Raw genomic sequence first — 27,864 nt, forward strand, 5'->3', positions numbered from 1 at the left:
AATTATATGCATAACAAATTGGTTTTGATTATAAAGACATTATTATTTTCACTTTGCTAGGCAAAAGGTATCTCACATTCAATTCTCAATTAAGAAAAGAATAAAAACAAAAACTCAATTCTCAATAAAATTATACCAAGCTAAGTTGATGGCCAGGCATGAAAGAATTAAATAACATAGGCAGGTACAAAAGCAAGAAAAGGGACACAATTAGCCTAAATATATTGCCTTTGACAATAGAAAAATTGAAATTCTTGCTTTGCTAGACGAAAAAAAAAAAAAACAACTCACACTTGACTCTTTCATATCGAAAAAGAATATACCAGACTTGGGCATGCGAATGTATCTCTGAAACTCTGTTTGAGGGCCTTTAGTGTAAGGTATTTGTTCATTATTTTCATCATTTGACACCTAAGGAATAAAGATAAATACCTGATGTCACTGAGTAATAGCACAAGAGAAACATATCAAATAAGCAAACTTACAGCTGGAAGATCAGAAAGAACATCCTCGAGAACAACCGCTTTTTCCAACACACGTACTTGGCCTTCATCGTACCCAACAATATTACGCTGAAAAAGGATAATGAGACACATTGTCTTGTGTACATGCAAATAGCTTCTTGTAATCTAGCTAGATAATGTTACCCTCATTCGAGGTTTAGCTGTCAAAAAGGTTAGCTGGATGGGACCTGCTCTTGAGATTAGTTAGTTAGTCAAAGGTAAGTAATCAGTAAAGACCCAAGGTTAGCCAAAGTCCATAATATATATGGAATAGCAAAGCCATATTACCACATTTAATCTACAGTCCTTTTCAAATTTGAAGGATAAATGAATTTCTCCTTTCATGTCCCATTTGTTCTGTGGGTAACTAACCCAGCCCCAGCACATAGGATTAACTTCCTGGCTCAAAGTGAGGCACCGATCTACAAAAAAGTGGAATAGTTTCGAATCTATAATTTTCAGGAAATGGGATCTCAGAATGAGTGTCCCATGGAGACATAATTTAAAAAAAACAGTATGAATATTTTGAGGATGAAAGCTTAAAAGAAGGAGCTCATTCTAGCAAACTAATGACAAGATCTTGAATATACATTTCCTGAGAATATAATCACAGAAGAGCTCATTTTCTATATGCCAGGTAGCAAACTTTTTCTTGTGCAAAAGATGAATAACCATTGAAGGAAAAAGATGTTGATTTGAAGACTAAAAGAATAATTTCTCCCTCTATACAATTGAGACAAAACTCTCTTCACATAAGAAAAGGATTAGGTTTTCCAATGTTAACCCAAAAGGCATTATTGCACTTGCAGTCCAAATATATACTACTATATTCTAACATCCCTCTTCAAATTGATGATGGAGAAGTACACATCAAGAGTTTGCTAAAAAAAACTGAAAACGGGTCAATCTATGAATCTTTGTGAACATATCAGCAATCTGCATGGATGTCTATGTTAGATGTATGTATGTATACCAGATGTATGTATGTATATATATACATGTGTAGTGGTGTATACTTGTATGTGTTGCTTCTATATGTAGCCATTGATCACTTGTTTCTAATATACTGATGAGCTTTGATCCATCTCTTTTCTTCTCTTCTTTCATTCTTCTCCCTTCTAACATGGTATCAGACTAGGTACCTTCCTCCGGCCATCTCTCCGGCCACCTCTCCGGCCATTTCTACACTTCATCAGTCGGCCATTTCTATACTTCACTAGTCCTGTCTTTTTCCCCTTCGCTGTCTCCACCATCTCCAGCTACATCATCTTCTCCTTCGCTGTCTCCTACCGATCATCAGTTATTGGCGATGTTTCGACAGTTTCAGCAGTCTCATCTAGCAGACTCCACTGGCCATGCACGGTCGGCTCAGGTTCCTCCTACTGCTCCAGGTAGTTCCTGTCCTCTTTGGCTTCTTGATTCTGGTGCTTCTCTTCACATGACTCCTGATGCCACTCATCTTCATCATTCTCATCCGCCATTACATGTTACACGTGTTCGTACTGCTGATGGCACCCTCCTCCCCATTTCATCTACTGGCCATTTTTCTTCTACTTCTTTTTCTATTCCCTCTGTCTCTCATGTTCCTCGTTTATCCATGAACCTCATGTCTGTTAGTCAGCTTACTGATTATGGTTGTCAGGTTATTTTTGACCGTACCACATGTCGTGTGCAGGATCACAGTGGGAAGGTGATTGGAGCTGGCCGCCGCCATGATGGAGTCTATGTGTTGGATACTCTTCATCACGTCATCTTGACTAAATCTATTCATCATCTGTCATGCTACTTGCTTTTTATCTCATCATATGTGGCATCATCGTCTTGGTCACTTGTGTCCCTCTGCATCTGTCATCTCTTGTTCGTCTTGGCGTCTTAGGAGTGTCTCTCCTTCCTCCGATATTATGCGTGTTGGTCGTAAGCTTGGTAAAGCAGCTCCAGCGTCCCTTATCCTATGAGTGTATCTCGGACTCATCGCACTTTTGAACTTATTCATTCGATGTTTGGGGTCCCCGCTCCTTTTTGTTTCTAAAGGAGGTAACTCGCTATTATGTTATTTTTTTATTGATGACTACACTCGCTTTTACTTGGATCTACTTTATGCATAATCGTAGTCAGTTATTGTCTATTTATCGATCTTTTACAGCCATGGTTCACACCCACTTTGCTGCCTCAGTCAAGATCTTTCGATCTGACTCGGGTGGTGAATATATTTCTCAGGCTTTTCGAGCCTTTTTATCTTCTGAAGGCACATTGCCTCAGTTATCCTGTCCTGGTGCTCATGCTCAGAATGGGGTTGCTGAACGCAAACATCGTCATATCTTAGAGACGGCTCGTGCTCTTCTTCTTGGTGCTTTTCTCCCTCCTCATTTTTGGGCTGATGCTGTTAGTACGGCTGTTTATCTGATTAACCTTCAACCTTCCTCTCATCTTCATGATCGCAGCCCGGGGGAGTCTCTTCATGGGACACCTCCTCGCTATGATCATCTTCGTGTTTTTGGTTGTCGTTGTTTTGTTTTGCTCTCACCGCGGGAACGGACGAAGCTCACCGCCCAGTCTGTCTCCTGTGTTTTTCTGGGATATAGCCTTGAGCATAAAGGTTATCGTTGTTATGATCCCGTTGCTCGTCGTATTCGTATTTCTCGTGATGTCACATTTGATGAGACTACGCCATTTTACGCTTCTCCCTCTTCTACTGAGTCTCCCTCTCCTTCGGTTCCTCTATCTTTTCTTTTCCCTCCCATTTCTCCTGTAGGTACCTCTCCTGTGTCTTCTCCGTCGATCATTACTCCTCCAGAGCTTCTTAGTCCCTCCTCCCTTGACCCTGCTTCTCCTCTTTCTGTTGAGTCTCCTACTGTGTCTACCCCTTCTTCTTCTTCACTTCCTCCCCGCTCATCCGCGATCCGTTTATTCTACCATCGTCGGGATCCATGACGACTCCATCGAGGCGAGCCCTCTCGGCGTCTCTCCTACTACCCGATCCGACTCCTCCTTACTCTTTGCGAGATCGCTCCACTTTACATCCTCCCTGTCGTTATGCTACGCTAGCACCGAGTGTCTCGGATATCATTGAGCAGTACCTCATGAAGCGGTTCGATCCCCGAGTGGCGGGATCGCCATGGGCGAGGAACTTGATGCCTTGTCTCGGACTCACACGTGGGATATTGTCCCTCTCCCTACCCATGCTATTCCTATTACATGTCGCTGGATCTATCGGGTGAAGACCCGTTCTGATGGGTCTCTCGAGCGTTATAAAGCACGTCTTGTTGCTCGTGGTTTTCAGCAGGAGTATGGCCGTGACTATGAGGAGACTTTTGCCCCCGTGGCCCACATGCACACAGTCCGTACATTAGTTGCTGTTGCTGCTATTCGTAGGTGGGTTCTTCATCAGCTTGATGTGAAGAATGCCTTTCTTCATGGGGACCTGAAGGAGGAGGTCTACATGACTCCTCCTCCCGGCCTTCAGGTACCTCCTGGCTCTGTTTGTCGCCTTCGCCGTGCTCTCTATGGTCTCAAACAGGCTCCTCGTGCCTGGTTTGAGAGGTTCAGCACAGCCGTTGAGGCTGCTGGGTTTACTCCGAGCATACATGATCCGGCAGTCTTCATTCATTTTTCACCCCGTTGCCGGACCATTCTTCTTTTGTATGTGGATGATATGATTCTTACTGGTGATGATTCTGCTCACATTGCTTTTGTGAAGCAGCGACTATGTGAGACTTTTTTGATGACTGATCTTGGTCCGCTTCGTTATTTTTACGGGTATCGAGATCACATCTCATCCCGATGGCTATCGACTATCCCGGGACGTTACACTCTTGACCTTCTTGATCGCTCTGGTTTGACAGATACTCGTACCGCCGCTACACCGATGGAGTTGCATTTGCAACTTCGTGCTTCGATGGGGTTCCCCTACGGATCCTTCTCGCTTCTCGGCATCTTGTTGGTAGCTTAGTCTATCTTCATGCACACGTCCGGACATTTCTCATGCTGTGCACATTCTCAGTCAGTTTGTTGCGGCTCCCACCTCTGTTCATTATGGACATCTTCTCCGGGTGTTACGATATCTTCGAGGTACTGCCTCGCGTGGTGTATTCTACTGCATCGAGTCCACTCTTGACTCTGAGCCTATTCGGATGCTACTTGGGCGATTCTCCCGATGATCGAGTCTCACATCGCGGCTATTGTATATTTCTTGGGTCTTCACTTGTTGTGTGGAAGACTAAGAAACAGCAAACCATTGCCAAGTCCAGTCTTTGAGGGTCGAGGTTCGCGCTTTAGCTTCTACAGTACAGGAGGTGCTTTGGCTTCGCTCGATTTTGCAGGATTTTGGTGTCCCGATTCATTCTCCTATTCCTATTCACTGTGACAGTACAGGAGCTCTTCAGATTGCAGCAGATCCGGTCAAGCATGAGCTGACCAAACACATTGGTGTCGATGCCCACTTCATCCGCTGTCATGTCCAGTGCGCATCTTGTCTCTCTTCATTATCTTCCCTACCGAGGTCCGGTGGGTCGATTTTTTTCACTAAGGCACAGACACGTGATCAGCATCTGTTTATGTTATCCAAACTCAAGACCCATGATCCACCTTGAGTTTGAGGGGGGGTGTTAGATGTATGTATGTATACCAGATGTATGTATGTATATATATACATGTGTAGTGGTGTATACTTGTATGTGTTGCTTCTATATGTAGCCATTGATCACTTGTTTCTAATATACTGATGAGCTTTGATCCATCTCTTTTCTTCTCTTCTTTCATTCTTCTCCCTTCTAACAGTCTAATCATTTGGAAGGATGATAATGCATTGCAGATAATGTTGGTGAACAAAATGACAATTAATCTCCATATATGTTGTCCACTCATGAAAAAGTGAGTTGTGAGAGTTTGACATATCCCTTTTATAAATACAATGTAAAGATGTAGGATCAAATTGTGAAAATTTTAAAGCATCAAAAGCCCCTCAATTATGGTGGACACCATAGACCGGTGCTTAGCTTCAGTGGATCTAGCTACAACTTTCAAGTTTTTATTTTTTCATAAGATCAAGGATTCCCCCAAATAAAAACACCAACTGATAATGGAATGGTGAGATGTTATATCCTCAACCCAATCTACATCACAAAAGGCATGTAAAACAAAAAATGAAAATAAAGGGAACAATAATTTATTTGTGCCTTGGAAGAATAAAAGAATCTAAAGGACAACTGCCCAATGAGTAAGGAGCAAAATTGACTTGACCAACAATGAGCACAGCAGACTATTCCATCAAGACGAGTGACTATGAGACACACTACAAAGCCAGCAATTTCTCGATATTGAATAACATTTTTGAAAAATGAGCCGCCATCAACTCAGGAGGAGTAGCAACTACCTTTTCCTCATTAAGGTCAGCTCTATTAAGTATATTCAATGGATACTTAGTCTATGACAAGACGTAACTAAGAGTTGATGAAGCAACTCCAATGAAAAGAAAATAAATGTAGAAGGCCTAGATCTTCCATTTCAAACAACTTTACAAGATGATCCTTAAAAAAAAACAATACCATTTGAGTCATCTCCAATTATGATCATACTGTCCGCATACAAAAATAAGAGAATTTTGCCATGAGAAAAGATATGAATGAATATAGCTAAATGATAACGTGAGTTAACAAAACCAAGGCAGAGTAATGTTGAATTGAATTTCTCAAACAAAGCACACGGCACTTATTTGAGACTATAAAGTGCTCTATCAAAATAACATACTTGTCCCATAATATGGAGCAAATTCAAGAAGGACGAATGTCCATCTCTTCATGTGAATCTCCATTTAGGAATACATTTTTTACATCCATTTAAAAAAAAAGGACCATTAATTGGAGGAACAAAATGTAATTTAAAAACATGTAATCAAGTCATCTTTTGCCACAAAAGCAAATGTCTCATAGTCAATGTCACACTCCTCAGATGAACCCTTAGTCATAAGGCAAGTTTCATAACATTCGAAAAAATCCATATGCCTTTGTTTTCATCTTATATATCTGCTTGAAACCAATAACATTTTTAGCTGAGGGTAATGACACAAGATATCATGTGTGAGATTTATACAGAGCATCAAGTCTGTTCTGTATAGCTTTGTACCAATAGGGATAAGAAGAAGCTTCTTTAAAAGATTAATGTTTAACAAGAGAATGTGTACATGATAAAAAAGGGAAATACTCATATGAATAACTAGAAGATAGAAGAGTTAATATTGTATGCCGATCAAGAAAACGACTGAGTATGAGGTGGTTGAAAACGAATATGTTGGGAAGTAGATAGAATAAGATCAACAGATAAAGATGGAGATAGCAAGCCTATAGAATCACATTGACTAGATGAAGATGGATCATCTTGAAAACCTTGTGCTACTACCTTAGGATAATAAGTTTCAACTTGTGTAATGGAAGGTGGTAAATATAAAGAAGTAATTTAAACTTTCTGTATAGGAAAAAAAAAAAGATTCATTTCAGAAAAGCTTAACAAACTGCAGGACCTTGTAGGGTATAAATACAGCCTACGCGAGACAGACTGAATTAATTCAAATGAAATAAAACTACAAGGCAGGATAAACTACTGAATATCAGGAAAAGCTATCCAAGTTGGATACAAAACAGAAATAAAAAGAAAAAATAAACAAGCTCTTAAAATATAATCCCTATTAATCGGGTCCCTAGGAACTTTAGCTTGCAAAAGGTAGAGACCCACACTCATTTTCACACTGCCAATGGTCTTTCCAAAGATTAAACCCAGAAAATCACACAAGTTTGTAGAAAATTTAGCAACACACTCCAAATCTTTAGTGAATTTACTCACAGACAGCGGGTTATAATCAAGTTTACAAAAAAAACAACACTGAATTAAGTCTTATATCTTAAGTCTTGAATCTTTTGATATAATGACTGAACCACCAGAGACAGATGAGCATGTTGCACCTGCTATATAGACCATTTTTCCTCCATTACATGGCTTACATTAGTCAAAAGAATTAAAGTCATCGTTCATGCAATTTGAAGCTCTTGAATCCACCCAAAGCAGTAAATAGATGGTCTTGCTGCGCCAGAGTATTGTACTAGTTCCAACAAGATTCAGGGCATTCTACACTGTGGTTTAAAAAAGCTTCTGTGGGACTTCCATTTTTTTTTATTTATTGAAGGGACTGGGTTCAAATAAAAGGCTGATTTTTGGCAACTGCAACAACATTCCCCCTGCTATCTTGAGAAGATTTTGGACTGGGTATCAAATCAACCAGCTTTAAATGCATTTTCCAACAAATATTTGTAGGGCTCCAAGCATGATTTTCCTCCTAGTTTCTTCCCTACAAATTTCAGAAAATACCTCTCAAACACTGGGTAAAAGCTTTATGCTGAGAACTTTCTTTCGAATTTCATCAAGATAACGATTTAGGCCTAGGAGAAATTTAAAATCTTTTCTTTCTCCTGAATTTGTTTGTACTACCTTCCAGCATTAGAACAACTCCAAGAAACAGCTTCCAGTATGTCAAGTTGCTGCCAACAGTGAACAAGTCTGTTGAAATAATCTGTAATGAATTATTCCACTTGCTTGAGATCTTAAAGAATCCCCTTGATCTCAAAGATTGCTGATGTGTTGTCTTTATTTATATTGGACCGCATCCCAATTCGCAGTTTTGTACTACATAAAGGTTTCTCCTATTTCATTTGTCATGGAGTTCAAGAACCAACGCATCAACCTTCTATTTGCAAAAATTAGGACTGCTTTCTTGAGGTTGCAAAGTGGCTCTTGTCAAGAAATCTTCTTTCCGCTTGCCGGAGATGAAAATCATGACTAAATGAGACCACTGATTATAATTATAACCAATGAGCTTATAACCAGTGGTAGGGATAGTCCCACTCACAAAAATGCTAATAAAGTTTGAGCTAAGATTGGTATTTCTATGTTTAAAATCTGGATTTGAGGTACCACTCTCACTAGTCATAGCTACTCTAAGGTATTTAGTCATGGGGAAAAATAAGATTTCAAAGATGAAAAAAAATCAGACCCGTCTGATACCATGAAACTTTCTATTTAGAAATAAAAGACTTTCATTTCAGAGGATTAACAAAATACTAGACTTTGTAGGGCATAAATATAGCCTAAGGGTCATGGCAAAATTAATTCAAATGAAATAAAACTACAAGCCAGGATAAACTCCTGAATATTACAAAGAGATATCTAGGCTTGCATTAATCTGGATAGAATAATCCCTAATAATTGGATCCCTGATAAGCATAATCTTTAAATAAATAGCACTTGAAAACCAAATCTAGCATTAATCTGCATCTTTCTATGGTAATAGTAGTAACTAAAGGAGTAATAGATACAACCCCAAACTAAGAGACTCAAAAGAAAACAAAGTATTACTTGATAAAAAAATATTAAAAAACGAACAGTTTCTAGGAAGGCTACATGCTGAGAAGCATATAATTGATTAGCAGCAGAATCAAAACACCAATATCCTTTTTTATCAATCACATAACCAAGAAAAATACAAAAACATGACTTAGCAAATAATTTTGTGCATTCATGAATGGGAAACAAAACAAAGCTAGTACACCCAAGAACACATAAAGGGAAATAATTAAGTGGAAAATGTTTGTTTGGATCATTCAACCATCATTACAGTTTGTTCTTTAGGTAATTAGATTCCTTTTAATTGCCAACATCTAGTATCATAGCTAAGTTCTATCAAGTTGCTTCAAGTTCATGTTACAATGAGCTGGGTTATTGAACCAATGAGCTGGGTTGGGCATCTTACAAACCCATGGGTTCTACAATATTTATATCTAACTTAATCAAATATGAAGAATAAATGAGTAAGTCGTAAAATTAAATGTAGGTAATAGCCTCTAAATTGTCATTTGGATTTACCCAAAATCAGGCACAAATAGGTTTTTGAGCCAATATCAACAATCTCCAACTTGAAAGCAAATTATCAGCCTTCAAAATAACTAATATTCAGTGTTATAAGAACCATTGATAGTCCTATGGTATCTCACTAAAATGGTGAATAAGCTGCTCAGAGATTGAAACCTCTTGGCATTTTGTACTGTATGGTACTGTGCAAATATGTTAGAATACTGGATAATATTATTAATTCGTTGTTTACTGATTCCCTTATCGGGGAAGTCATATTCTCTGTAGGGGTGGTAACAGGGCGGGCCGGGGGCGGGGATGCCCCTCCCCGTCCCCGTCCCCGTCAATGGCGGGGACGGGGATTCCCCATCCCCGATTCCCTGACGGGGGGAATTTTCTTCCCCATCCCCATCCCCACGGGGATTCTCTAGTTGTAAAAATATTATTACATATTGGAACATAAAAATAACTCAACATAAATATATATAAAATTATGATAAGATCAAAACTACTTAACATGGGGCTCTTATATTTAATTTTAATTGTTATTAGTTTAAAATAAATAGTTTATGTGATTAGCGCAATTAAATTAAAATTAGAGTTTTTTATATTATTACCTAGGCCATTGAATTTTTTTATGTTGGAAAAATTATACATACATATACACACAATATATATATATATGTATTTTAATCGGGTCGGGGATCCCCACGGGGCGGGGAGGGCATTTCCCGTCCCCATCCCCATTTAGGAAACGGGGACGGATTGGCCGCCGTCCCCGCCCCCATAGGGGAGGGATTCGGGGATCCCCATCCCCGTCGGGTCGGGTCCCCACAGGGATCGGGGATTCCCCGCCCCATTACCACTCCTAATTCTCTGTCCCTCCAGGGTTACATAACATCATAATACATAATTTATTATTTTTTTATTTATAAAACTCACAATGAATAACGTATTTCTCATATCACATCCAAGTTGGAAAAGCATCTATTTGAACCAAATCATTTTTCCCCATTTCTTCAAAGGAATATAATCTTTTATCAATAAAGTAACAATATCTTGTGATGTACACATACATCCAATTAACAAAATCATTACTAACTAGGACAAAAAAATCTAGTAGTGCGCTTCCTTGTTTTTGGGTAGAAGCATGATTTTGTGGGCTCCATCCAACTTACAAAATCATCACCAACTATGAATACAAATTTGGTAGTGGCCATTTTTTTTAATTTTTATTTTTGAAAAAAATGACAAGCACCGCCAAAGGAATAAGCATGATTCTTGAATTTCTTAAGTAGAGAAAAAATAGTCTTGTCATTCTTGAAGAAAATACATCTATGTCATTTTGGTGTACTCATCAATGAATAAAATAAAGTATCTATTTTGGTCGCCTATATATATATATATATATTTATATATGAATCAGCTCCAATGGTTTCTTGGCCTTGCATGCTTTTCTATATGAGAAGGACTATTTTTGTTATTTTCCAAGGAAATAACCTTCACACATATAAAATTTGTAAGATATATGGAAGGCCTCTCATCATTTTTTTCTAATGAAATATCCGCAAAATTGAAGTGATCAAATTTTCACTACAATAACCAGGACTTATCAACTTGAGTTTTCATAGATACATCTCAGGTGTACCTACATTGAATGGGAAAATTTCTATCTTCTTTTAAGTAGTAGCGATAATAATTGTTAGAGTTTAGATTGGTTAATGGGCCATATTGGGCCCATACCACAAAACCCTAATATTTCTCTATATATACCCTTGTACTCTTTCTTGATTGATATCCAAATTATTTTTCCTATTCTCATATGGTACCAGAGCTCTGGGTTACACCCTAGCGGCCACCCAAAACCCTAGCTGCCGCCGCCACTCCAAACCCTAGCCTTCAACCCGCCGCCGCCAGCTCTACCACAAGCCGCCGCTCATCTCTCATCGTTCCCATTGTTCTACAGGCACATGGTGATGTTCCTCAGCCATCACCAGTGATGCCCTTGTCTCGTTGCTGAAGGATTTATCTTCGTCGTCATGTTTTTGTCTCGTGGGCGTTGTAAAGGCTCCTCTCATGGTGGTCGAGGAGCCGGCTGTGGTGCTTCTCGGGGTAGGTTTGTGTGCACCTTTTGTCGACGGACAGGCCACATTGAGAATCGTTGTTGGGATAAGCACGGTCATTCGGTAATGGTCAATACTAGTACAGAGTTGGCCGATCCGTCACATACTTCTAGTGCTGAACAGTTAGTTACTATCTCTCAGGCTGACTTTACACAGTTTCAACAGCTACAGGGCACAGTTTCTCATGCCATAGTCTCTTCTCCTATTTTCACAGGTAATGCCTTTCTTGCTTCCAAGAACAGTTCCTGGATTGTTGACTCCGGTTCCTCCTCTCACATGACAGGTACAAAATTTTTTTTTTCAAAATCTTTGTCCATCTATTTTTCATTCTGTGGCAATTACCGATGGACGATCTTGCTTAGTGTCTGGAGAAGGAGTTATGCAGGCTTCCTCTCAGCTTAAACTAACTGATGTTCTTTTTGTACCTAAATTTCCTGTGAACTTGCTATCTATTTCTGCAATCACTAAACAGTTGAATTGTAATGTTACTTTTTTCCTTTTTCACTGCACTTATCAGGATCTGCAGACGGGGAAGAGGATTGGTTGGTTTAGGGCGTAATCATGGTGACGGCGTTTATAGGTTGGTATGTGATGATATTCCTTGTGGTTTGGCAACTTCTATTTCGGACACCAAGTCATCACTCATATGGCACTGTAGATTGGGTCATCCTTCTCTTAGTCATCTTCAGCAGGCTTTACCTTAGATTCGGGTTGAGTCATTTCAATGTGAGTCGTGTCAGTTGGGTAAGCATCATCGTGCTACCTTTAAACGTTCTACTCTAGTATCTAGTCGGTCGTCATTTGATCTAGTTCATTATGATGTTTGGGGACCTTCTAGAGTCGCGTCTATTTCAGGTCATCATTACTATGTTGTGTTTGTTGATGATTTTTCTCGAGTGTCATGCGTATATTTGTTAAAAGACCGTCGATCTATTGTTGGTGTCCTTAAAACATTTATTTTGGAAGTGCAAAATCAGTTTTCCACTGTTCTCAAATGTCTTCGTGCTGATAATGCTTTAGAATTTGTATCTTCTGCTGTAAATTCTCTGTGTGCGTCCTTTGGAATTATTCATCAAACCACATGTCCACACACCTCTCAGCAGAATGGGGTTGCTGAAAGAAAGCATCGTCACATCTTAAATGTTGCATGCACTCTCTTAGTGGAGCGTAATGTCCCTAGGTATTTGTGGTCTAATGCTATCTTAACTGCAGTATATCTTATTAATCGTATGTCTTCTGCACCCTTAGGGGAAGAGGTCCCTCTATGTCGTCTTCTACCTGATACTGAATTATTTCGCTTATCTCCTCATGTTTTCGGTTGTGTTGGTTTTGTTCAGGATTTAACTCCTGGTTTGGATAAGTTGTGCCTGCATGTGCTTAAATGTGTCTTTGTCGGATATTCCCGCACCCAACGTGGATATCGTTTGTAGCACCCGACTAGTCAGAAGTATTATGTGTCTATGGATGTCACGTTTTTTGAGTCTCAATCTTTTTTTTCCGACTCGGGTTCTCACGATTTGTTGACAATGTCATCTGATATTGTTCTTCCTATTCCTGTTTCTGTCACTCCACCTGTGCTTGTGCCTAGTGTGACGCTTCCTCCAGTAGATTCAGCTGATGGCCGTTTTGGACAGGTTTATCATCGCCGCCAACATGTACCACTGCCAGATCTGCCTCCCCTGATCGTCTCCCCGGATGATGTAGACCCGTCTTTTGATCTTCCCATTGCCTTTCGCAAAGGAATTCGTTCTTGTACCAAACATCCCATCTCACTTTTTGTTTCTTATGATAATTTTCACCCGTCCTTCGGCACCTTTGCTCTTTCCTGTCTGCTGAATCGATCCCCAGGAACTACCAGGATGCACGTCTGCTTCCACAATGGCAGAAGGCAATGGATGAGGAAATGGAAGCCTTGAGATCTCCAGGTACATGGGAGCTCGTGCCTCGCCTTGCTGATGCCAATGTCGTCTCTTGCCGATGGCTCTTCTCTGTCAAGCACAAAGCTGATGGTACAGTTGATCACTACAAAGCCCGGTTGGTGGCCTGTGGTTTTACTCAAACTTTTGGTGTTGATTATGCTAAGACTTTTTCACCGGTTACTCGTCTGAATTCCATTCGCATTCTACTGTCGGTGGCTATGAATCGATCATGGGCACTCTGTCAACTCGATGTAAAGAATATCTTTCTCTATGGAGACTTAGTTGAAACAGTGTTTATGGAGCAACCTCCAGAGTATGTTGCTCAGGAGGAGAATCTAGTCTGCCAGCTAGTGGCGGAGCCAGAAGTTAAAGGTTAGGGGGCGAATTAAAAAAAAAATTAATTAATTAACTAATTAAAAATTTTATATTTTTAAAATTCATTTATATGATAATTTATAGTTTAGTTTATAAAAATCATATATTTAAAAAACTCTACTAAAAATGTAATTTTATATATTATATAAATTAATTTGTAAAAAAAATTAAAAACTAAAACATAGAGTTAAAAAAATGCTACACAAAGTAATTTATAAAATATTAATAAATCAAATAATAAATTTTTGATAATATTTTTTAAAAATATTATGTTTTAGATTTTTTTTTGTTAACAAAAGTGACAAATGCTGTATAGATTTGGGCGTGTGCTGGAATGAAATTTAATTATTTAATCCACGCACTCTCAACCGGTGATGAAGAGTTTGGGCTACAAACCCACACTCACAACCGATGTCGACCCATTATCTTTATTGCTTTTAATAAGTTTTGAACTAGAGATCTCATCAAGTACTATTAGGCTATAAGCCCTTTTGATTGTTTTAGACTATATCTATTAATTTGTAAAAAAAAAATTAATTTTTTTAAAAATAAAAATAAAAAACAATAGAGAGATGATTTTAAAAAATAAAAATAAAAAACTTAGAAAGAGAGATAGGGGGTGGAAGAAAGAGAATAAAAAACTGTAAAGTTGTAGGAAAGTAAAGTTGTGAAAGACTTTCACACGTTTGGTTTAATATGAGCAATGCAAAGTAACGGTCTTCATGTAATTACTTTCCCTTTGACTAGGGAAAATGATTCATAGGGGGGAGGATGTGAAAAGGATTACACAGTGACTGTGAAAATATTAAGCAAGTGAAATTCCGATACTACCTTTAGTTAAATAATGTTTTTTCTTTATCTTTTCTTGATTTTAAAAACCCTCGAACAAAACTCCATTTTTCTTTTCTTTCCAAAACTCTAGGGCAAGAGAGATCACTCATTAATTTTTTTATATATTTTTTTTTAACTTTTTAATATATTTTTGTTAAATTTTTATATTTTTGGAACTAGATTTTAGTTTTTTGTATGGTTTTAATGAATTTATTTGATGCTACAATGATTTGGTGATGAAATTTAAAATGTTTTTTATATATAAATTTTTAATTTATTAACTAGAGTAATCAAGGGTAAAATTGAGAATGCATATAACTTTACATAGAAACTTATTCATACCAAACGAAAGAATTAACTTTACATGTATTTCAATTACATTTTTTATTATACATGCCAAACATTGTCTTGTTACTTTGCAGGGAAAAATTTTACAACGAAAGACTTTACAGGGAAAGTCTTTCACTGCAAAGCACCAAACGGGTTAGAGAGAGGGTGGGAGGGGAAGGGAGAGAATAAAAACTAATTAAAGAGAGAATAAAAACTAATTAGAGAGAAAAAAAAAAAGAGGGGAAGAGGGAGAAAGGGCGGGCGAGGGGGAAAGGGGACGGCCAGAGAGAGAGAGTGTGGAAAAACGGAGAAAGAGAGAAGGGGGAAAGGGGCCCCCGGCGGCAGGGGGGGCGGCTGCCCCTTTGCCCCCCTCTCCCTCCGCCCTTGCTGCCAGCTCAAGAAAGCGATCTATGGTCTAAAACAAAGTTCTCGTGCATGGTTTGAAAAATTTAGTGTAATTGCAATTACAAATGGTTTTCGCAGGTGTAATGTGGATCACTCTATGTTTTATAAGAACACTTAATCTAATTGTGTGGTACTTGCGGTATATGTCGATGACATCTTGTTGGCGGGTAGCGATCATCAGGGCATTCAGAGAACTAAGGAGCATTTAATGAAGCATTTCGTTACACGAGACATGGACGACCCAAATACTTCCTAGGTATTGAGTTTTCATATGCCAAAGGAAAGATGACGCTCTCACAGCGGAAATATGTGTTGGACTTACTTAAGAAGACTGGTTTATTGGGTTGTAAACCAGAGAGTACACCTATTGAGCAGTCACCACCCTTCTGGGAGACATCTTCCCATCTCTCAAAGATCCAAGTCAATACAAACATTTGATTGGCAAGCTCATTTATCTAACAGTTACTCGTCCTGATATATCTTACACAGTTGGACTCTTGAGTCAGTTTATGCATGAGCCACGAGAAGTTCACTGGCAGGGTGCTTGCATATGTTAAAGGAGCTCCCGGCAAAGGTCTTCTTTACAAGAATTATGGTCACCTACCTATTCTGACTCGGGTTATGCTGGCGATAGAGGAGACAGAAAGTCTACGTCCGATTCTGTACGTATGTTGGTGGAAACTTGGTTACTTAGCGAAGCAAGAAGCAGAATGCGGTTTCAAGATCGAATGTTGAAGCAGAGTACAGATCAATGGCACAGACAGCTTATGAGATGGTTTGGGTGCAATCTCTTCTATCTGAGTTAGGATTCCCCGTCACGATAACTATGCAGATGTTGTGTAATAATCAGGCCGCCATCTTCATTGCAAACAATCCAACATTCCATGAGCATACCAAGCATATGGAGGTTGATCGTCACTATGTTCGTGATATGGTATTAAAGGGAGTCATTTCTACGCTATACACCCAGTCATCTGAACAACTAGCAGATATCTTCACCAAGGGTTTAAATGTTAAAGTCTTTAGTAATCTATGTAACAAGCTACGCATGTTCGATATATATGCTCCAGCTTGAGGTGGAGTGTTAGAGTTTAGATTGGTTAATGGGCCATATTGGACCCATACCACAAAACCCTAATATTTCTCTATATATACCCTTGTACTCTTTTCTTGATTGATATCCAAATTATTTTTCCTATTCTCACAAGAATTAAACTTCACAAGGTGCAATTAACAATCTTCAAATTTGATGAGAAAAATAATTCCCAATGTCGGAACATTTTATGACCAAAACTTATCCTCTAACATCCTAATTTTAACCATTTGTGGCTGCCCTATAGAAACAATCTTATTATCATACCAAAGATTCTTTTTGTCTTCAAATTAACAAAGCTATATGTGATCAACAGCCTAATTTTGATAAATTTGAATACTATACGCTTTAGCATTCTGATAACAGTAATGCTACCTAAATTGCAAAGAATCCTATTTTTCATAAGAGAATTAGCATATTAAATAGATTGCCATTGTATTTGGAATATGTTTGGTTGACAGTTTATATTTCTTCCTTATATAGTTATATGCATTCTCAAGATCAACTAGCTGATATCTTAACAAAAGCTTCAACAAGCGATTGTCATCATCTTCTTACTAGCGAATTGTTTCTAGTTTATTCACCAGCATCAATTTGAGGGAGTGTCAAGGAATCAATTACAATGTCATGAAAACACGTCAAGGAATCAATGCAATATATATCACAAGAATATGTGAAGGAATTAATCAGAAAATTTAGGATTGTCTTTCCATATTAGGATTATAATCAAGAACTCTATCTATTAATAGAATGGAGCCTCAAATTGCACATACTATTTATGTATTCCTTTCGTCCCAATATATAAGTCTGAAAAATCCATAATATGGTCAGACAATTTAGTTCATTCTTGATCTCATACTTTGGGTTTCTTGACCTGTAGAATTTCATTTCTCTCAATCTCTTGTTTTGATTTTCTTGACTTGTGGGATTCTTGACAGCATCTAGCAATGGGGTTACCCAAACCTCAAACCAAACACCCATAGTTACCCCACCAATTTTCTTATACAAGATTTAATTATTTAATTAAATAATATTTATAACTATTAATATTAGTAAATAGCCATATTCATTAGCAAAGTATATTTCTAATATTAAAATATTTATATTGATTAGTATTAATAGTCAAAGTATAATTAAAATTTTCCTTTAAATAATTTCAAATTCCAAACCTTACCTCCACTACCCTAACTCATTTATCCCCATTTCCAAAGGCACCTTTTGAGGGTCAATGGAATCAAACTTGTGCTCAAATCTAAGGTGGAAGCTTTCTTAACATAATTGAAACTAAAAATTCTCCTAAAAGTTTCTGAAGCTCTGAGTGATGGTCCTAAGAAAGATCAAAAATACATGAATACATTCATTAGTTGTTTCCCTCAACTACCTTATCATGCATGAAATCATCACGAAGGTGTTGAATCATGTTAGCATTATCAGGGTTGTACTCATCCTCAAGTGAAACAATCTTATAAATGATCTCATATATGGAAAAATGGAACAAAAGGTTATCTGCATATTTTTTGGTGCAAAAGATGGAAACAATGAGGTTATGTCCCTAATTTTCAGTCTTCACAAAACAATTCAAGATATCACAACCACACTTTTCATGGTAGCCAAGAGCTTAACTAATTTTAATAGGGCGCAAATTTCAAATTATAGATATTCAAATAATTTTGCATGGAAAACTATTCAAAGCAAAAGTCAGACTTTAAATTGATTTTCTTTCATTTGAAACAAGGCAAGTTAATCAAATAAAAGAGAAATAGCATACCTCAAACTCAGCAGAGGCACCACCTCTCAAGATCACTTCATGCGTTGGAAGGGGAAATTGAGGTAATTTCTGCAACAAAATTAAAAAAAAAAAAAGAAAGAAAGAAAGGAAACTAGTATATGAAACAATGATCTGCAAAACAAAGAACTATCATACATCAAAACTTGCCTCATAGGGATGGCAACCCCATAAGAACACACGCAAACGAAATTGTGGAAGGCCATAACAACCTGCAGCCATCATTCCAAACCTTGCTTGGTAGTTCATGTGAACTAATCGACTCAATGAATATCGTGCTAGCGTAGCCTTTGCAAACTTCAATATATCAACAACATTTTCCATTAAAACATATTTAGGCTTCAAGAATTCTACAATATCCATGAAGACAGCTATTTGGCGGTTTCTTTCATCATCTAGTGGCGCATTGAAGTTTCTAAACCGATTATAGCCACTGATACCTTGGCATGGAGGACCTCCACATACAACATCTACTTCACCCTGAAATTGTTTAGCGAGAAATAAAATAATGAATATCTACCTTGTTGTAGAGAGCAATTTGAACATAGAAGTACAGTCCCTATAACTGATGTAGTTAATTTGCTCATAATTATTAGAGTAACAAAGGTAGCATTTGTTAGTAAAGACGAAACAGCGCTGATATGACAAAGAAGAATTACACTGTTTCAATGTGTTTAGTAGAGCATCAATGGAAAAGAAAATTGTCAAATGTCAATGATGCCCTTGTTATGTTTATTTACCACAGATATATAATTATTTAATAAATTAAATAATTTTGGTTAAAAATATTTATAAGTTTTTGTCACCTTATTGAAATATTTTTTCAATACCTCAAAGAATACAAAATTATAATATGATTATATTTGGAAGGATATGCTCTAAAGATAACAATAGCCTTGCTCTGCATATACACACATAAAAGGGCATAAGAAGGTATGTATTCAATTTCAAATTTAGAAAGGCTTTATAAGAGAAAATCATATATCAAGGTGTCCATATGCAAAACACCCTAAATATAGAAATGCATATGTGCAATCATTGATCTTAAAATACTATTCTGCATGACTGCATATACACTTTTCCAAAGGTACACAGAAAAAAAAGAATAATTTAAGGGGCATATATGTAGTCACATCTTTTATATGGACATATAAAGATAATGAGATCTAATTACTTATATACGCAAAATAATTTTTGTAAGTTATAAATGCTAAAAAATGTATGAGGATGGAACGCACCTAAATATGTTCTGTGAGGAGTCCAATTTAAGAAGACCTTTGGATCATCCTAAAGACTTAATTATGTTTGCTTACGGGTTACCCTAAGTTTCCAACCAAAAAAGGGTTGTTTACTTGGTTCTAAGTTTACCATAAATACCAAATGCCACATCTCACATCAACTTAAGCTTTCAGGCTGATTAAAGTCGAGATAATATGTTTGGGTTTCAACTAACATGTATAAAAGTTTGTTTAATTGAATTGTTTGCATCGTAGATAGCTAAAATGGACTAGCACCTATCAAAAAGGCAAATAGGTTAAGTTAATAAATATGGATATAAACATATATATATCCATCATACCAGTTATGATTTGGGTTAAATTGACTCTAGAGAATATATTTGATCTACATCTAACAATAATAAACAATTCATTCAAGTAAAATTACGGATGCAAACACCATTATTAGAATCGTACGATTGCGATTCGTATTGTGTGTATCAAGTCCATTCTCACCTATACGAATCGTACATACAAATCAAAAATATCATCGAATTGTTACCGAATCTCTCAAATAGTTACTAAATCATAGGAATCAATGCGACATTGAATCACAAGATTCATCTAATTCACTTATGCCCAAGGGCAGAAGGAAGGGGGAGGAAGGTCAAGGGGGTGCTTGAGCATCCCTTGGCCCAACCAATTATATATATATTAAGGGACTGAGGAGGGCATAGTTCAAACCCCTCTCTCTTTAATTCTCTCTCTCACACACACACACTCTCTCTCTATATATCCATTGAAAGTTTATTTTATTTTTCTAAAAATAACAAGTTTTTACAAATGAATACCGATAGTTAAAAAAAAAATGTTTGGAAAAAAAAAATTTATTATTTTGATATTTTACATATTGGTTCATATAGTATAAAAGAATTCACTTTTTTTTTTCAAAACATTATTGTTTTGGCCCCTCCATTTATTACAAATCAGTTTACATAGAATAAAAATTATAATTTTAGAAAAAATGATAAAAATGTATTGTTTGACCTAGTAATTATTATATGCTAGGATATAACATATAAATAAATAAATATATATATAGAAAAATATTTATAACATTCTATTGTTTGGCCCTTAATTTTTTTAGTAAGTCTTACATAAAAAAAATTATTGACTGTATCCTATAGTCTCATTTGTTTTTTTGTTTTTTTGTTTTTTTAATTAGATCGGCCAAACTACAATGAATTTGTAGTTTAACTAATCTGACTATATATTTTTTTGATTTTTTTTAATAAATGTCCAAAACCTATTTTTAATTCTTTGAGTTAGCACCCCCTCTACTTTTCTTCTGGTTCCGCCACTGCTTATGCCAATTAGGATTTATCTTTCAAAAAATTTAAGAATCCTAATTTATGTTATGTAAATTAAGATAAGAATAAATCCATTTGTGATAAGAATGAAATAATTTGTTTTAATAAATTTATGATTAAAATTTATAAAATAAGTTTGTAGTTTTGACCATTTTGTTTTATGATTAATATTTTATAATTTTGATTCACATGGCATATGTTATATAAAAATATTAAACTAAATATATTATTATTATTATTTATGTTACAAATTTGGAATTTTGCTGTTTGAAATGTCTAAAAGAGCTCTAAATCTAATATAGGGTCATGGAATTTGATGTTTGATAGAAAGAAAAAAGGAAAAGATATCACAGAGGAGGATGAGGAAGAAAAGCAATTACAAGTAATTTATAGTGAAATTTTTTAGATAAATCCATGATGATGATGGGCTCGATGGGCTCGAATTCGGAAATTATATGGATTTAATATAGCTCAAAAATATAGATTATTAGATTTAAAACTTTTTAGGTTTCAAATGAAAGACACTATAAGTCTTAAGATTAGGAAATTTTTGGTTTAGCATATTTAGGCAAATGATACAAACTTATAAATCAAAAGTCAAAGATTATAAAAGGTGAAAAGTTTATAAATACATATTTTAGAATATAATATATATTATTTTTCACTAATTTTGTTAATTATTACTGAATCTCACAATTCTCGATTCACAATTCACAAAATTAGGATTTCGATTCAAGATTCGAATCTTGATTTAACAACCATGGATGTGCATGAAAACTTAATCAAAAAGACTTGTGTGCTTCCTATCATATAACTAAGGCAACATATGGTTTTTTCTACAATGATTTCTAATGGAGTTATAGACTAGAAAATAGTCAAGTGCCCAAACGAATTGAAAGAGGTTACGCGTATTTTCATTTTATGGTACAAAGTCATGAAACAATTGAAAAATATTATTACCTATTGCAAGCATATGAATGTGCTAGTTGTCACACGAATCTTTGGCAATTAAAATAACTATTTTAATAGGAAAATCATCTAATTGATTACAATATCAATGAAAACTATGGCCCTTGTTTGGGAAATTAAAGAGCATAAGTTTATAGGCAATAGAAACTGCAATGGTCCTTCCTCTTCAATCAGGAAAATGTTGAACTGATAAATTAATAATCAAATGTACATATAGCATATCTCATGTAATAAATGAACTTACAGGTAGAGGAAGTATCTTTGCCTTGACCCCTTCAACTACAAAATCTCTTATACTGTCCTTACAGTTGCTGAAGCAATGCACAGTGTCAAAGATGTAATCACAATAAACACAACTTATTCGAGAGGAAGTACCTTAGTCCTTCAATTGGTTCCCATGTATCTTCACTAGGACCAAAACCTTTCCACCGCACCTGGAATTATTATTATGCCATAGTCAACAAAGACATTGTAAAAAGATACTGTCCAAACTAAAATATTAAAAGCAATATTCACAATAAGTTCAAAACCAAGCCATCATATGCAAACTTGGATATGTCTCTTTTGAATCCATCTTTACTTTTCTAACCATCATGTCACACAAATCTTTTAACGATTTTAATTTGGTATAATTCTCTAAATAGTCCCCCACCTTTTCAAACTTAACTTTTTAGTCCCTCACTTTAAACTAGTTCATCTGCTATGTTTAAATGAGTCATGTCAGTCTCTCTTTTTGATGGTTTAGGGTTAGGATTTAGGGTTTAGGAGAACTGACATGGCTAAATTAAAATTATAGAGGGACCGAAAAGTTACAGTTCAAAGTAAAGAGGCTAAAAAGGTAAATTTAGAAAAGTAGAGGGACTGCTTAGGAAATTATACCTTTTTAATTGTCATTAAAAGTGTTTTATTATATAAATTCTAATTGCTCCATGTAGCTGCTACAGGTTAACGTATCAAAGCATTCATTAACCAGAATGCGCCATGCGAAAGGGATTCTCAACTACTTTAATTACAATAAAACTGGAAATGCTACAACTATGGCACTAACAAGATAATAAAATAAGAGGAATTGATAATTGACCTTAAATTTCAATCCACGCTTCCCAACATTTGCAGGGTCGCCATAACAAATATCAACTAGCCTTGAAACCTCAAATTCTTCAGAATCCATCGAAGAGTCATCTCGAGCATGTGGATTGGACTTTTTCACATGAGAGGACCTTAAGTTAGGTTTTCTTTGATTACCAATACCAACAGCATAGCATTTGCAAAGTCTCTTCCATTCTCTTAACAAATCCAGAAAATCATCTGCGGACTCATTCCTGATCTATTGCAAAACAAAAATATCCACATAATGTTTCTAAGTGAATAACAAAGGCAGTTCCAGAAAGCAAATATAGTTGTTCAAATAAAGCTTACTTGAGTTTCTGGATGATTTAGTTTCAGACTTTCACATGCAGCCTCGTCAGAATCAACAGCCCATTTCTATGAAGGGAATATAAGTCAGCCCAAATGGAAAAGATTCAAAGATGAAAAAGGAATGATATATGCCCAGAACATGTTAAGAATTGAGTGTGACAAAATACTTACTGTCACAAGATTCAGACCAGACAGTCGAGCTCCAAGACAAAGCCCAGTTGACATTCCACCACAACCAGAATACAGATCTAATAGCGTTGCCTCTACATTGTTAGACTTGCAACAGTGCCGCACACCTTTTAACGAAACATCACTATCATTTTCAAAGCCATAACATGAGCACAAATCCCTCTTTTCACCTAAATCATTAGAAAATGTTAGATGCTGAGATATCTTGATAATCATAGATATATCAACTTAGGAAAATGGCATGACAAACATAAAAGAGACACATACAGTAACATCTGAAATATCATGGAAGTACTCAACCAACCTTTATCTATTTTCACATAATAGCCAACTAAGAAATTTTTCATTTGTCTTTGAGCTTGCCCTAGCTTAACACAAAGATTAATCATTATCACAATCAAGTTTTGAGAGTAGTTCGTGACTGATGTGAAATTTAGTTATCTTTTTCTAAGGCTTGCAGAAATTACATCAACTAAGAACGAAGCAAAATAAGGCAGGTCAAAGAGAGGGAGAGAAGTAAGGGAAAAATAAAGAAAGAGCATATACAGTGTAGTTCAAAATATGTATCTTGCCTTCACTCTTTAAGAACACAGCATTTGGATGTTCACATTCTCTGAGCAAATGTAATTTTTTTATTAAATTATAAAATCAAATTCTTCATTTTCCATGTATGATAGAAGAGTCCAATTCTAAAATTATGTACAAAGAGGGTAAAGATCTTTTTTGACAAATTCTGCACATGACCGTTATTATTCTGACCCAACCTCTGTTGCATCAAATAAAAACAAATTAGCATTACCACATAACTTGAAAAAAGGAGAGAGTGACAAGGAAAAAGCTGCAACACAAAAATTGTTGTCTCAAAAATTCAATAACTTTACAATCATGATCAGTTGTGATCTAAACGGAGGCTAGTCTACTAGGTCCTGATTTTTCTAATTATATCTAAAACAGAAATCTTCCTAATAAAATAAAATCTAGCACTCAAAAAAACATAATTCTTCCTAACATCATAAATCTAGCATTCATTAAAGAAGAAAGAAAGAAAGAACAAACACCAAATCCATTTGACTTAAGAAAGTCAAGATCATCTAAAATGATCTCAATTAATAACTCCAAAATTTTAGCCTTAACATTAGTACTCAATGATCATGGACTTAAATAAATATGCCCAAAATCAAAAGGTGCAAATAAAATTGAATATTTAAGATAATGGGAAAAATAGCATTAAAGATGCAAATAGAATTAGATTGATAAGATATACACACATTAATCCAAAGGCATGGACGTACAAAACATCCAATTATCCATTACAAACATGGTAATAACAATTCCAAGCATAATAAGTTTGTGATAATCATGACCAGGAAGCTTGTACAGTTGTAAATATATTTAATAAATCTTTCATACTAACCACCATGTTAATATTTTCCTCTGCATCATTACAGACATGGTGATTATGCAGTGAATATTGTATCGTAGCCCTCAGGCGGACTAACGTAAATCATGCATTTAACTAAACTTCACTTGTGAGGTTACCAAAACTTTAAAAAACATGGTTAAAATTTTTGGCAATAATCCTTGATGTAGAACATGGGCCCCATTATTATTCCGCATGGTTTAGTTTTGTCAGTTGTCTACGTGTAAATCATATGCTTTGGTGTTGGGTAGTTTGGTGATTTCATTTTTTGGCCTACATAAGTGTGTAAAATTTGATGGGCTTGTATTAAATATTATTCAATAGATTTAGAAGCTTAGATAATTTTTAGTTTAAATAAGCTTTTTTCCTGTGTGGAGTCTTCTTAGAATTCCAATGAATTAATTATTCTCTAGTTTCTTTTAGCTTAATGCTATACTTTGAGGTGTAATTACTTCATTTTCTTTTGTTCTTCTAAATGTGATTGCTTACAGTTTCCGCAGGTGATTGACTAGAAACCCTACGTGTGATTGTCTATCCTATTATCCATCAATTTGGTATCAAAACCAATACAATGTCTATTGGCATAGGAAAAACAAACCAAGAGAAGTTGACTGATTTTTAGCGTGATGAGATCTTACTAAAACAAGAAAATTGCTTGCATGCCCCTTAAGATATGTAATTTGCTTAAATGGCCCTACAAAAAGGATATGTGCTTGCATACCCCTACAAAAAATGTTTAATTGCTTATACGTCCCTGTTGTCAATCACCAATAGCAGCTGTTATGGTTTTGAGTTTTAATCACAGTTTAGATAATGTCTAAACTATTACCACTTTCCTCTTTTCTTTTCATCTTCGCCATTCTCTGCTTTTTCTCAACCCTAACAGAAAATTAAAAAGTTTGAGAAGTGCAAATTCTTCTCAATGAGAACTTAACAAGTCCAGTCCTACTTACTACTAAACTATCACCCGGCAAAAAAGAGCATCATCTTCTTTTTCCTGTCAGCCTTAACAAAGTCTTAGAGAGCTTAAGAAGTCCAAATCCTTGCAAGTAACAGCTTGAGAAATTCATAAATTGTTAGCCGAATAGGGCATTACCTCCTTTTTTTTTTCAACCTCAGGAATCAGAAAGCTTAAGAAATGAAAATCTTTGCAAATAGAAACTTGAGAAGTCTATCCCACCTCTATCATCGCCGAACTATAGAACAGCCACACCATCAGATGATGAAATGGCATCCTCTCCTTATCTCAGCCTTAACAGAGAATCATAGAGCTTGAGAAGTCCAAACCCTCACAAATGAGAGCTTGAGAAGTCCACAAACTATCAACATGCAAATAGGCCATTCTCCCCTTTTTCCTCAGCCTTAACATAGAATCAAATAGTTTGAGAAGTCCATCTCCACCTCCAATCATCACTGGACTGCAGAACTGCCAAAACATCAGCTGGCAAAGAGAGTCCTTTTTTTCTTAACCAGCCCTAAAAAGAAGCTGAGAGCTTAAGAACTCCATCTCATTGTATTTAAGGCTTTTTTTTTTTAAGTCTTTAATAGCAATGTTTGAATCATTTTCTATGTTCTTAGTTCAATAATTCAGAAGTAATAAGCTAAAATATTGGATGTGTTATGCTCGCTCTTTAGTGATCATGCAATCCAAAACAAGCAAACAAACTATTGAAATTAAGGTTGTAATATTCCAATTAAAAGAATAGTTTTTCACACTAAAATACAATTGAGGCACAACTCAATTGAATAAGAGAGGTTTTCTAAACTTAACCCAAAAGGCATTAATACCCTTATACTTCCCCTTTAACTCTTGATGGAAAAATACACATCGAGAGTTTGCCTAACAAAAACTGAAAACAGGTTAATGTGTGAGTCTTTGTAAACATATCAGCAATCTACAAATAAGACTGAATATGTGGAAGTTTAATAGTGCCCTGCAGTTAATGTTAGCACACAAAATGATAATCAATTTCTATATGCTTTATTCATTCATAAAAAACAGAATTGTGAGTAAACAAGATTGCGATTTTATTGACACAATGAAAAGGCATAGCCATTGATTGTAGAAATCCAAAAGCATTTAAAAGTCAATGAAGCCAAAAAACCACCATTATGGTAGATGCCATAGATCAATACACTGCTTCATGGAGGATCTAGCAACAACTCCCCTTTTCTTGCTTTTCCAATAGACTAAAGAATGTCCCCCAATAGTGGACTAATGATCTATAATATCTCCAACCCAATCTACATCACAAAAGGCACATAAACCCAAAGATGGAAATGAAGAAAATAATAATCCATAATGTTATGTGCCTCGCAAGTAACAAAAAATCTGAAGAATATTTGTCCAATGAGTAGTACGCAGAGCAAAACTAAACTAGCATATACAGTAAACTGTATATCCATATGCATTACTGTGAGATACACTAAAAAGCCAACAAGATCATCCAAAAGTGTATCATTTGGAGAGAGTTTAACACTTCACTCAGAAGGAGTTGTGATTGTCTTTTCTTCCGTAAGCCCAGCTCTGTTAAGTATATCAAGTGCATATTTAGTCTGAGACAAGATATAGCCACAAGCTGATGAGGCAATTTCAATGCCAAGAAAATAACAGAGGACCTAAATCTTTCATTACAAATAACTTTGCAGGATGGTCATTAATAAAAGGCAATATTATCCAAGTTATCTTCAACAATTATCGTATCATTCACATGCAAAAACAAAAGAATTTTCCCATGTGAAAAGTATGAGGGAATTGTTAATATAGGGACCCACCACCCTAACTTCTCCATAACCCGAGTTACAGGGAAGGTTTGGTATGGATATATAAGACTAGAGGGATTGGCTCCCACAGGCGATGTAGGACTATGATCCTGAGCCATTGCGTCCCTAACACCCCCTGGGCCCACAGCGGATGTGGGACCCAAGATCTTAGCCATAGCCGATCACAGGCACAGGGGACCTACATCTCTGTTACCATGTTAAGACAGAGACCCATCACCCTAACTTCTCTATAACCCGAG

At 36.1% G+C, this 27,864-nt stretch overlaps 1 protein-coding gene across 3 annotated transcripts in view; it reads right to left on the reverse strand.

Moving 5' to 3' along the window:
* Positions 1-27,864, reverse strand: part of LOC120272125 (DNA (cytosine-5)-methyltransferase CMT2-like) — a 46,867-nt gene that overhangs the window by 4,410 nt on the left and 14,593 nt on the right. For all 3 annotated transcript variants that reach the window (XM_039278876.1, XM_039278875.1, XM_039278877.1), the window contains 9 exons: positions 23,404-23,591; positions 23,233-23,298; positions 22,895-23,140; positions 22,189-22,247; positions 22,058-22,124; positions 18,408-18,737; positions 18,240-18,308; positions 486-572; positions 324-411 (listed from right to left, as the gene is read on the reverse strand). In XM_039278876.1, the coding sequence (XP_039134810.1) occupies positions 324-411; positions 486-572; positions 18,240-18,308; positions 18,408-18,737; positions 22,058-22,124; positions 22,189-22,247; positions 22,895-23,140; positions 23,233-23,298; positions 23,404-23,591 (1,200 nt within the window). The remainder of the gene's footprint in view (positions 1-323; positions 412-485; positions 573-18,239; positions 18,309-18,407; positions 18,738-22,057; positions 22,125-22,188; positions 22,248-22,894; positions 23,141-23,232; positions 23,299-23,403; positions 23,592-27,864) is intronic.

The sequence above is a fragment of the Dioscorea cayenensis genome, chromosome 11 (assembly GCF_009730915.1).
Source record: "Dioscorea cayenensis subsp. rotundata cultivar TDr96_F1 chromosome 11, TDr96_F1_v2_PseudoChromosome.rev07_lg8_w22 25.fasta, whole genome shotgun sequence".
NCBI classification, from domain to species: Eukaryota; Viridiplantae; Streptophyta; class Magnoliopsida; order Dioscoreales; family Dioscoreaceae; genus Dioscorea; species Dioscorea cayenensis.